The following is a 12500-nucleotide window of genomic DNA, read 5'->3' as shown; positions in this document are numbered from 1 at the left end:
GATAGGTAAATATTTTTAAAAGCTTTGGAAAAATATTCTATTTTGTTTTTATTTTTTCATTTCTTTTCTTTCTTTCTCTCTCTCTCATATTCTCTCTTTTACGTTATTATATACCAACAACTCGCGTTGTTGATATACGCGCTCGAAAGCAGGTATTTAGAGAGATTTGAAAAGCTTCGAAACATATTTCCTTTCTTCTTTTTTCTTTCTTTCTTTCTTTTTTTTCTTTACTTTTTTTTTTTTTTTTTTTTTTTTTTTTTTTTTTTTTTTTTTTTTTTTTTTTTTTTAATACATTATTAAAACATTATTAAAACACAAGATCGTCTACACAAGCGCTTGAAAATAAGTAGATTCGTGATATTTCGAGAGAGCTATTGAAGAATCTTTCGTTTTCTTTTTTTTCTCCTCGTTATTTTTATTTTGTGTTGTTCTGTTTTGTTCCTTTTTTCCTTCTTTTAAATTATTAATACGACGACACGCAAATGATTCATTGACATTATAATACAAGTATGATAACAACAACGAGTTTGTACGTGAATGCGAGAGTAGATTAGAGACGTCGCGGCTTCTAATCGATTATTAATCTAATCGTACGGGAATGGTTAAATCACGAAGTCTCGACGCTTGAGTTCGACTTGGCCGATGACCCATTGTAACAGTGGAAACGAAGTGTCATGGACGGATTTAAGGGATGGCTCGATCGTCGAGTTTACTACTAAGGGAACTTTAAGAGTTTTGGGATAGCGATCTATAGTACGTATATACATACATACATACATACATATATACATAGATAGATACATACATATATACATACACGCATGCATGTATACATACACACCATATATATATATATATATTTTATCATAATTGTGAGACTTTGACATATCTATAGCTATAGTGGATATATATATATGTATGTGTGTGTACGATATATGGATGGATGTATATATATATATATATTCTTTTTATAAATTATTAACAATTGATAAGAAAAAGTGTAGATTCATTCAAAAACTAGGTTATCAGGAAAATCGAGAAAACACTTAAGGAAAAAGAAAAAGAATTTTCACTTCACCTACTAGTAGGTGAAAATATATAATATTTTTCGTATACATACACACACACATATATATATATATACACACACAGGAATACATACACATACAGGAACGATAATATTGTTCTTTGTGATTCGTTTCGGAGTTTCGATAATTCGAGTGCTAACTGATCGGAACAAAGTTCACCAGATGAAGAAGAATACGATGGATAGAAAGAGAGAAAGAGAGAGAAATAAAGAAATGAAAAGGGGGAAGATGATCTAAAAGAAAAAGAAAGAAAAAGGAGGAGAAAGAGAAAGAAGAGGAGAAGGAGAAGGAGAAGGAGAAGGAGAAGGGGAGGTGGTTAGACGGCAAAAGCGAAGTGCTGGCAGAAAGACGAGAAGTTTGCTCGTCGATTAAGCTTCCGCACTGCGTTTGTGGATCTTTGAATTACGTGCCAAGCTGGAGGCTGCGCTGAAGGACGAATAGAAGAAGAAGTAGAAGTAGAAGAAGAAGAAGTAGAAGAAGAAGAAGAAGAAGAAGAAGAAGAAGAAGAAGAGGAGGAGCTAGTTAGTACCTTCTTTGTCGTTCACACGAGCATCTCTACACTCTCTTCTTTTCGTTAATGTCGAGACGAATGAGTCTTATTAGTGAGGTGCAACGGTGAGATATGTATTATAAAAAGAAAAATAGAGAGAAAGAAAAAGAAAAAGAAAAAGTGGATGAGAAATTTTTGTTTCTCTTTGGAAAAAATTTTTGACAATCAGAGATTATTATTATTATTTTTATTATTTTTGTTGTTGTTGTTGTTATTATTGTTATTAGTGAGAGTATCGGTGAGAGATAAAAAGAAGAGAAAGAAGATCGAAAGAAAGAAAGAAAAAATTGATGAGAAATTTGGTTTGTTTCTCTTGGAAAAAAAATTGTTCGGTATCAGAGAGTATCAGAGATTATTATTATTATTACTATTATTATTATTATTATTATTATTATTATTATTATTATTAATCGTATTATTTTTATTATTATTATTTTTTGTTATAATCTTTTTTATTATTATTATTAAAATAATTAATGAGGCGTATCGATCAGAGATAAAACGAAGAAAAAGAAGATAGGAAGGAAGAAAGGGAAAAATAAAGGAATAATTTTATTGCTTCTCTTGCGACGTATAAAGTAATCATTGTTGATCCTCTTATATCGATTACTTTTTAATGGATGAAATTATACATTCTTTTTCTTTTTCTTTTCTTTTCTTTTTTCTTTTCTTTTTTCTTTTCTTTTAATAATCAAGAATCTATTTGGATTTGTCAGAACGAACGTATTCCTTTTTAAAGATGCATTATATTATACTTTCGATTGGGTAAAAAAAAAAAATAATTTCTTAAAACGATGTTAAGTGCGATTATTAATATTCATAATAAGACGAAAACTGGCGAGCTATCTTTAGCATAAACGATACTCTTTCGTCATGGTTTTTAGAGATACTGGAATATAGCTTATTCGTGTTTATCCAAACGGATGTGGTCGTTCGTTGCAGTAAGCGTCGATTCTTGCTGAGATAGTAAGTTGTACTGCACTATTTGTGCCATGATATAATATATATATATATATATATATATATATATATATATATTCGCAGAACAAGATGATAATTTGTAATTGCGCAAGTAATCACTAGTAAGTCGTCGGTTTCTAGTGAATACGGATTAGAGTGGGCAGACTAGATCTGAAATAATATCGTTCTTGTTTATTGCATTTATGAACGGTTCTCTCTCTCTCTTTCTCTCTCTCTCTCTCTCTCTCTCTCTCTTTTTCTGTGTCTATCTATCTGTCTCTTTTTCTTTCTATCTTATAAATTGATGTATTATGTAAATCGAGTGTCCGTAAATAAGATTTGTCTAATATAAAAAGTAAATTTATATCGCATGAAAGTTTACCTATACGATATCTACATATATAAAAAGAGAAGAAATTAATAAATAAAGAAAACGAAAAAAAAAAAAAGAACAGAACAAAACGAAAGACACGAATAGATTCGTTATCTTATTTACAAAATAAAAATCGACCTCGAGTGTCACGTTATCGATATTTGTTTATTCGACGATGGCAACTGGCTACAATATAGTAATTATTTTCGAAATGGTTTTTTTTTTTTTTTTTCATAGTCGGTACGAAGAAAAAAAAGAGTGGACGATAAATATTGATAAATACGTGAATAAATAGGAATTATTTTTCGAATGTATAAAATATGTGTGTGTGTGTGTTTATATATATATATATCAAATATTGTTTGTTCAAGATTCTACTTGTTAATAGCTATATCTACCCATTAACTAATTGAGGTATATATGTGGTAAATTATTATCTCCACGCCTTCTATAACGCTTTTGATTAATAACATTTATGCTTCCATTTTCGTACTCTCTGACCTTTAACAGAAGATATGAATAGTATTATTCTATATATCATATTTATGTATACAGATATATACACGCACACAGATACATACATACATGTATATATGTCTTTATTGCGTGTACGAATGCTTTAGGATTCATTCGTCTGTCGTATTATTCTCGACTCGCAATAATTTCGATCATAGAACGAAAAGATGTGGACGATCAATAATTATAACGAGAATTGTTAGCATTTAATTTCATATATATATATAATATGGTTTAACATGGTTACTATTGCCGTATATACATACATACATACACATATACATATAGAATCGTCCTTCGATCGATCGATCGATCGGTCGAAAGAGGTTTTATCCGAGGAAAGCGAAAGAAATCGCATTCCAACGTGACTCTAACAACCATCTCGTAACGACATCCAACGAAATTTACGAGGTTTCGATGTATCGGGGACTCGACAATTCCACGATTCTCGTAATTCTTTTCTACGTTCACTTTCTACGACGAAAGAACATTAATTATCGTGCCGATTCTATCATCGATTTTATGAAATTCCTAATGATTTTTATCAATTCTTGAATATTGAAGTTATAAGGTGAGAAAAGAGAAATAAATAAATAAATGAATAGATAATTTCTACATGTACATCTCGTATACAAAGTAAACGTACAAAAAAGAAATATATATATATATATATATATATATATATATATATCAAAAACTTGAAAAAATATATATCTATAATGGAAGATTTGCTATATAATCTAAGAATTGTTGTTGGAAGATTAAAAAAAAAAAAAACGCAAAAAAAAGAGAGAGAACGATTTTCATAATTGATTCGACTTTTTTTTAACAAGGTATACCCTATATATAGTGGAAAATCAATTCCCGGTAGGCGACTCATTGGAATGCCATAAAGAAGTGACAATTTATGCGCGCTACCATAAAACGAAGCATAGTTGTTCATTCCCGTGAGGCCTTTTGCGTGGTAGAAGAATAGTAAGTCTCCACATTCGGGCGAGTACTTAACATACACATGTACACACGCACATATGTATGCACATGCACGCACACAATTCTGGATTGCGCCCTTACGAGCTCGTATCTACGGATATCGTCGTTTCTTTGACATTCGATATTTACGACAATATGATACGAGAGGGAGATAGAGAGAGAGAGAGAGAGAGAGAGAGAGAGAGAGAGAGAGAGAGAGAGAGAGAGAGAGCATTGACTTCTCTCGTTTCTTCGAATTGCGACATAAATGTACTTGTCTTTTTTCCCCCTAACCTACATTTCTTCTTTATTTTTTTCTTTTTCTTTTTTTTTTTGGTTCCATTTCATGCGACGTATATTTTTTCTCCTTTTCTTTCCCACATTTTCTTTTTTTTTTTTTGTTCTGTTTTCCCCTTTTCTTTCGACTCAACGAAAACTTTCTAGTTCAAGTTGCTAATTCTATAATTTTATTAAGCCAAATTACTTTTATAATTTATAATTAGGAACTTTCTCCCTTACTCTCCTCCTCCTCTCTCTCTCTCTCTCTCTCTCTCTCTCTCTCTCTCTCTCTCTCTCTCTCTCTCTCTGTTTCTCTAAGGGGGAATTTAATTATTTTTAATAGAATTTAATAGAAAACAAAATAGGAATTCGAAAATAGGATTAATAATACTTTTCTAAAGGATTGATTATGACAAACGATTAGGCACGTTCGTTCGAAGTTTTCGGCGTCTCGTTATTTCGAAGTTCGTTAATTTTAAAGTTTAATAACTAATTAATGTTTTCTCTATGTATATGTATATATGTACGTGATCTATGTCTTGGACAGGAAAGATCGAAAGGGTTAGATATTCCTCTTACGCCCTGAAATGTAATCAAACTACTAGCTCTCTACAGATTTGCACGTGACAGACGCTCTTTTGGATCGGAACATTTCATCTCGAATTTGAAACACGCTGTTGGTAAATCGAGAATATCAGAGAACGCAAACGACGGAGGAGGAGGAGCTTTGAGAATGGTCGCGGATAACGTTGCTGAAAAAATCAAATTTTCTTTTTTTTTTTTTTTTGTTTTTGTATTTTTTCAATTTCTTTTTTCTTTTCTTTTTTTTTTTGTTTTTAGTTGCTTTCAAGTGGTTTTTTTATTACTTTTCTTTTTTTTTTTTTTCCTTTCTTTTTCTTTTTTAATCATTTATTTCACGTTCGTTACAAAAGTTTTATTTTGCAAGAGAAATAGCGTGGGTATTTTTTTTATCTTTCTTCTATTTTTTTTTCTTTTTTTTATTTTGTTGAAGAGAAACTTTTGCAATTATGATACTGGTATAATAATATCTCATTCTCATTTTTATTCTTCTCCTTTTTCTTCTTTTTTTTTCTTTCTTTCTTTCTTTTTTTTTTTTTTTCTTTTTAGTAATCAAACAAAACGAGAAGAGAATTGTTGGACATTTTCATAATTAACCTTTCTTTTATTTCTTTCGCTTCAAAGAGAATTTCTTCAAACAAAAACTGTCTCACATATTTTATAATCACGTTCATATCATAAATTCCAACGAAAAAGCATATGCGTGTGTGTTGTGTGCGTATACACGTGTGTATATATATATATATATATATATATATATATATATCGAAGATTCATTTCAATAATTTATTATGTACTTAAATACATTATCTAATTTTTGAAAAAAAGTTATATCTAAATAAAACGTGCGAATTCGCGCGTGATATAGCACGAGAAAGAAATATTAAAGAAATATTAGAGATATTTGTCGACGACTTGTCTGTTGAATAAACAAAAGAAAAGAAAAACAAAGAGAGAGAGAAAGAAAGAAAGAAAGAAAAAGGAAAAGAAAAAAGATAAGAATAAAGAAAAAAATCGAGCTCGACAGCAGTCACGATTTTTCTTTTAGTCATCGAAAAAGACGACGACCATACCGACCTAACCGATTTTCCTTGAGAATCTCTCGAATGGAATCGGCGTTTATACGATATCGCAGTATGATTATAAAACTTGGTCATGATGCCAAACCAATAAGTTCTTGGCGGAGTGTTCGGCACATTTAGGATTTTATTAGATACGATATTATCGTTTCTTCGATTTCTCTTAACGTTTCCATGACTTTTCACCTTAACTCTACATACGGTAATCTTAACCGCATTGTTTATATAATCGATAGGTAAAAATATATATTTTTGGAAGACGAGAAGGAAATTTCAATTCGCCTGAAAAAAAAAATAACAAAAATGTCGTAAGGACATAAGAAAAAAAAAAAAAGAAGAGAAAGAAAAAATTTCGCGTTGGTAAAGTAAATGGTGTAAGCTTTTTTTGTAACTTTCTTTTTTCGTTCATCGTTGTTTTCGATAATTCGACCGTCGTTTTCGATCTATCGATGTATCGAGGAACGTCTCATTTACCTGTACATTTCAAGGTCGTTAAACAACGTTACTTTTGCAATCACAATTTTTTCTTTTTTTTTTTTTCTTTTTGCGATAAGACGTGAAGAAGAGGTGAAGAAGAAGAAGAAGAGGAGGAGGATGAAGAGAAAGATGCACGTTCGTGTCTGAATTTCCTTAGTGTCTCGTAAATTATCCAACGAGAGAGAGAGAGAGAGAGAGAGAGAGAGAGAGAGAGAGAGAGAGAGAGAGAGAGAGAGAGATCCAATTTCCGAAAGAGAACTTTTCTCTTTCTTTCTCTGTCCGTCTATCTGTCTCTTTCTCTTTCGACTGTCCGAGACTTTTCTCTTCTTCTACTTCTTCTATTTCTGCTTCTTCTCCTTCTTCTTCTCCTTCTTCTTCTTCTTCGTTCGTTCGTTTCGTCCCTTTCTTTTCCCGATTTTTCTTTCTTCGTATCTTCCTAAGATACGTGTTCCATTAACTGATACGTGCTTGTTAACACGAATTGGCCCTTTTATCTATCTTCCAACTCTTACGTACGAAAAGTTAGATCGCTCGGTTCTACTAATCAATTAGAAATAAATAATAGATGAGAGCTCCGTTGATCGCAAATTTTTCTAGTCATGATTAATCTTTTCCTAGGTTTCTTTAACTCTTTTCAAAAAATTGTTCCATTGTAAATTTTAACGAAACGAGATTTTATAAGAATGTTTAAAAGAGAGAGAAAGAGAGAGAGAGAGAGAGAGAGAGACAGAGAAAGACAGAGAAAAAGGATTAAAGTTAAAATATTATTGATGCTTTTCATTACTCAAGATAACAAAAAATATATATATATATGTGTGTGTGTGTATGTGTGTATTAAATTTGTTTCATCAATCTTAAGTTTACTCTTTTGTTTATTTTCTTTCTATTTTTTTTCCTTTTTTTTTTTTTTTTCAAAGATAACTCGGTCGTTATATCGTTCAAAACTTTAGAAAGTACGTATCTATCTAGATTCAATTCCAATTCGCTCGTAAATTCCCTCCCTTGTCTTTTTCTCATTCCAATACAAATCATTTTTCCTATCGATCTTTCGGTTTATACGAGCCGTTATCCACGATCTCTCTTTCTCTTTCTCTTTCTTTCTCTTTTCTTACATCTTTCCGTTTCTCATTCGTTCGTGCTCGATTTTTCGATTTTTCTGATATACGTGTGCTATTGGAAGCACGTTCTTCTCTTTCTTTCTCTCTTTTTTTCTCTCTTTCTCTTTATATCTCGAAGATAAATACATACGTTCATTTTATTATTTCACGAAGTTCTCGTTAGTAAGTTCCTACGTGTTTTCAGTCAAAGATTTCTCGATATCTGTTTGTCTTTGGAATTTATCGGCTTTTATCGTTGGAAATGTGTCAATTTTTGTGTTCTCTTTTTCAATTTAATATTCTTTCTCCTTTTCCTTTTCCATGGAAAGAGGATATAAATTCAATGAAATCGCATGAGGGGTATGTCATGTATTCGTGAGAAATATTTGAATAAAGAAAGAAACAGAGAAAGAAAGGAAAAGAGAAAAATAGAGAAAGAGAGAAAGAGAGAGAAAGAAAATAAGAAAAGAATAAGATTCGTAGTACGATATCGAGCACGTGGCACAGGAAGGAAAAATGTTGCATTCTTCTTAGTTGTGTGTCTTGTATGTAGCCATGAAAGCTCGCCAACACGCGGATCAATTGTTCGACGTGAACTAGGCCAACGAATGCAATTCTAGACGAGATCCGCATTAGTAATGCGACGAATAGGGAGAGAGAAAGAGATAGAGAAGGGTTGTTAGATAAAGATAATATTGTGTGTGTGTGTATGCATATATATATATATATATATATATATATATATATATATATATATATATGGTAATAATGTGTACATGTACAAGAAATGTTACGTTAAAGTTACATGGAGGATGTTTCTCCATTTATCCACTAAACATAGTCAAATTAAATATGTGCAACATGAAAGTTAGGTTTAAGATTGGTTTTTTTTCTTTTTCGTTTTTTTTTCTTTTTTTTTTTTTTTGAATTTGCAAAATCGAATGTTGAGCATATATTTTTATATGTGTGTGTGTATATATATGCGCGTACGCATATGGAGGATGATGTTTTATGTATATATGTATATAGTATGTTATAGAAATTTTCAAATATTTATAAATCTTCGTACATTTGTGTTAAGTAATACGAAATATATATATATATATATATGTTGCGAAATTGTTTAATTTTTCTGTCGAGCGATCGTTTCTTACTAATTTTTAATTTGTCGGACAGTTTGTCGGGCATCTTCTCTCATTTCATAAAATTGAAAATGTTGAGTGTATATACACACACATTATAAACGAAATTTTCATAAATTTATACGTATTTTTATTTTCGTCAATATTAATATAATTTACAAAGATCGTTTAATTTCTATTAAGAGATTGTTTCGTTTTTTTTTTTCCTTTCTTTTCTTTTTTTTAAATTTCTGTCTAGTACATTGGATCGATTAAAACAGCTGTCACCGTGTAAGTAAGCTACGTGAACATTCTTTCGAGAAATTTTGTCCCCGGGCAATAATCCTATTCGGTTTGTCGGTGATGCGTCGCGACACGAAGTTAAGACAGTTTGAAAATTAATTTCACCTCGGAATTGGCCCCTAGGAGGTGAAATTTCGAGAACAAATTTCATAGCCCTGTTGGTACCCGGTTTCACGAAACGATATATATATATGTGTGTATGTGTATGTGTGTATGTGTTATCCTTTAGTAGGTTTGCAGTTCGTTTGGGTTTCGAGAGCAAGAGGGACGAATCGTTCTTCGAATTCCATTGAGATTTTATTGAATCTCGAATGGAAATACGAGAGACTTCGATATACCTATCCTAATTTCGTCCGACGAAGTGAATATTTTTTTGTGTCGAAAATGCTTCGTAAAAGAAAACGAGAAAATAAGAAAGAAAAATAAAAAAAAGAAAAAGGAAATATAAAATTTGTTGATTGTTCGTACAATTTTTAATTCTACCCTTTTCTGTTTTTACGTTTTCTTTCATTTTTCGTTATTAAAAAATTGTTTTTTCTTTCTCCCTCTTTCTATTTCTCGATGAGGATCATATAAAAAAAGATCGAGAAGATTAGAATCGAGTATCGAATTAGGAGTCGTTTGTCGTCCGAACGATTTCCACGGAGAAACACGAGGGACTTTAATCTCGTGAGACGAGCACGCGTGATTTGTCCTTTCTCGGAAATGTCCGAGAAAAGAGAGAGAGAGAGAGAGAGAGAGAGAGAAGGATAAAAAGAGAAAGATCGATACGGAAAGATATAGGAGGTGGATGATAAAAAAAGAAAATGAGAATTACGATCTATGAGAAAAAAGTTGATCGGTAGGATTTGCAGAGGTGTCAAGAGTGATCCCGTGACGTCATTGGAAATATCTATCTATGGTATATATATATATGTATATATATATGTATGTGTGTGTTACGTGTGTATATGTCTACGTACACCGGTGTTACATGAACTATACGTGTTTTCTTTTAGCTAAGCTATCGATCGATAGGTATACCGATAGAAAGAAAAAAAGTTATGTCTCTTTATAGTTAAATAACAAGAGAGAGAGAGAGAGAGAGAGAGAGAGAAAGATATTTATCGCTACTACACTAAAATAACAGACGTGTCTGTATATATATATATGAAATATATATATATATATATATATATATATATATATATATTTCTTTTTCATTTATTACAATAACGATTATATATGATATGATAATAAAGTAGAATAAAAAGAAAATATAACAATCATTTATAAAAACAGTCACACCCCGAGGATATTACAAGTAACAAATAATAATTAAACTATATTAACATAAAACAAAAATTATATTAAAATATAGATATAATTGAATGAGGAGTATAAATGCGATGTGATAACAATGATAAATTAACTGGTCGGTGTAAATTTGTCTTCGTATAGAAAAATGCAAGATGGGAAAATAATTGGAATTTATTGAAAAAGAAAAAAGTATATTGTTAATTAATTTAAAGCGATTATCGCGTCGGGATAATATCTAGAGTGAGACATAGCGTTTCGATTATTTTCGACCTTGATTATCATGAGTAAGTAATAAAGGCCAATAGTTAAAAGTTTAGTCGTCACGGTATCGCGTGCTCTCATCGGAGATTATGGAAAAAGAAAGAAGAAAAAGAGAAGAAGAAAAAAAAAATTACACTACCTACGAACGGGCGCAACTCGCGTGATTGGCTTCATGGTAATTACGGGATACGCTTTAATTGTTTCACGCTCACGCAAACTCCAGACGACTTCTATATTTTTAGTCGCCTTACCGTCGCGATCGTGAGATTATTATCGCGAATTATGCTAATAACTTGTTAAAGTGGAAATATAAAATGAAAAAAAAAAAAAAAAAAAAAGAAAAAAAACGAAACTTCTCACAAAAGAAATTTCGTTATCGTAATAATAATTTCGACGTCTTCGCGATCGACGAAGTAATTTTTTTTTATTTTTATTTTTATTTTATTTTTTTTATTTTTATTTTTTTTTTTTCATATGCACTTATCGCACCTCGCAAATGTTCGTGCTAATTTATTTTGTTGTTTATTTTTTTTATTTACGATTCGTTTGTTATTTTGTTTTATTTTTTTTTCTTTTTTTTTCTTTTTTCTTTTTTTTTTTTTTTTTTTTACGAACGAGAAAATTTCGATGAAATCTTTCGGCCTTCTTTTTCTTCTTTTACTTCTTCGAAACACCTGTTGTCGGTAAATAAAGTATATAAATCTTGCGCGTGTATTATAAATATATTAATATATTTGTGTTTCATTTTTTTCTCTTTTTTCTCTTTCTGTTTTTTTTTTTTTTTTTCTTTTTTAATAATTCGATCTTTGCTCGAGTCATACGTAGGATTTAAATAGATATTAAAATATATACTATTTATAGATACAATTGAAATTATTTTCCAAAATATATAATATTATCGTTTCGTTGTTTGTCTATCTATCTGTCTATCTGTCGTTTAGTATAATATACGTTAACGAGAGAACGAGTTTTCGTAAGCATAGAGTTTCTGGTATTATTTTCAAACTAAAATTGAATCTAGTAATATTTCGAATCCTCTCTCTCGATCTTCATCAAAAATACATATATATTTGTGTATGTGTATCTGTATGTGTATATATATATATATATATATATATATTATATTCATATATTATATAAATATAAATATATGTACACACTTATATAATCGAATATTCAATATAATTCGAGAAAATCTCGAAAATGAATACTCTCCGAGTCTATCCTTGTATTTCCTACAGCATCTAGGAATTACTACAAGAAAATTACAATTAAATCGGTCGTTAATTACGTGAGCATTTTCGTTCGAGGATGAATTTTCGGTTTGGATTAAATTCATGATCGTACGTCGGAAATATCATTAATTTAACGGTATTAACCACGTGCTACATCGTTTTTATTCCGAATAATTTTATTTTATATTATGCGAAATACTGTTTTTCATTAAATACGAACGGATCGAAAGGCCAATATAATTATAACTTATACAGAAACGTGTCCGTTCGTTATGAATATATACGTATAGGAAATAAAAACATTTAATGGTAAT

The 12500-nt window shown here is 30.4% G+C and overlaps 1 protein-coding gene across 4 annotated transcripts in view; it reads left to right on the top strand.

Annotated features, from left to right (window-relative positions):
• LOC122632027 (probable serine/threonine-protein kinase dyrk2) overlaps window positions 1–12500 on the top strand; it is a 52986-nt gene that overhangs the window by 23023 nt on the left and 17463 nt on the right. The window contains exons 1-2 of one of the 4 annotated variants that reach the window (XM_043818411.1): window positions 396–753; window positions 1207–1703. The exons of 1 other annotated variant lie outside the window; for it this stretch is intronic. In XM_043818411.1, coding sequence (XP_043674346.1) covers window positions 1666–1703 — 38 coding nt within the window. In that variant the 5' untranslated portion in view covers window positions 396–753; window positions 1207–1665. Of the gene's footprint in view, window positions 1–395; window positions 754–1152; window positions 1704–12500 lie in introns of those variants that run through there. 2 more of the 4 variants (XM_043818412.1, XM_043818410.1) reach the window with 2 other exon arrangements.

Source organism: Vespula pensylvanica, chromosome 9 (assembly GCF_014466175.1).
Source record: "Vespula pensylvanica isolate Volc-1 chromosome 9, ASM1446617v1, whole genome shotgun sequence".
Classification (NCBI taxonomy): domain Eukaryota; kingdom Metazoa; phylum Arthropoda; class Insecta; order Hymenoptera; family Vespidae; genus Vespula; species Vespula pensylvanica.
This window is presented reverse-complemented; position numbering and strand designations above follow the sequence as displayed.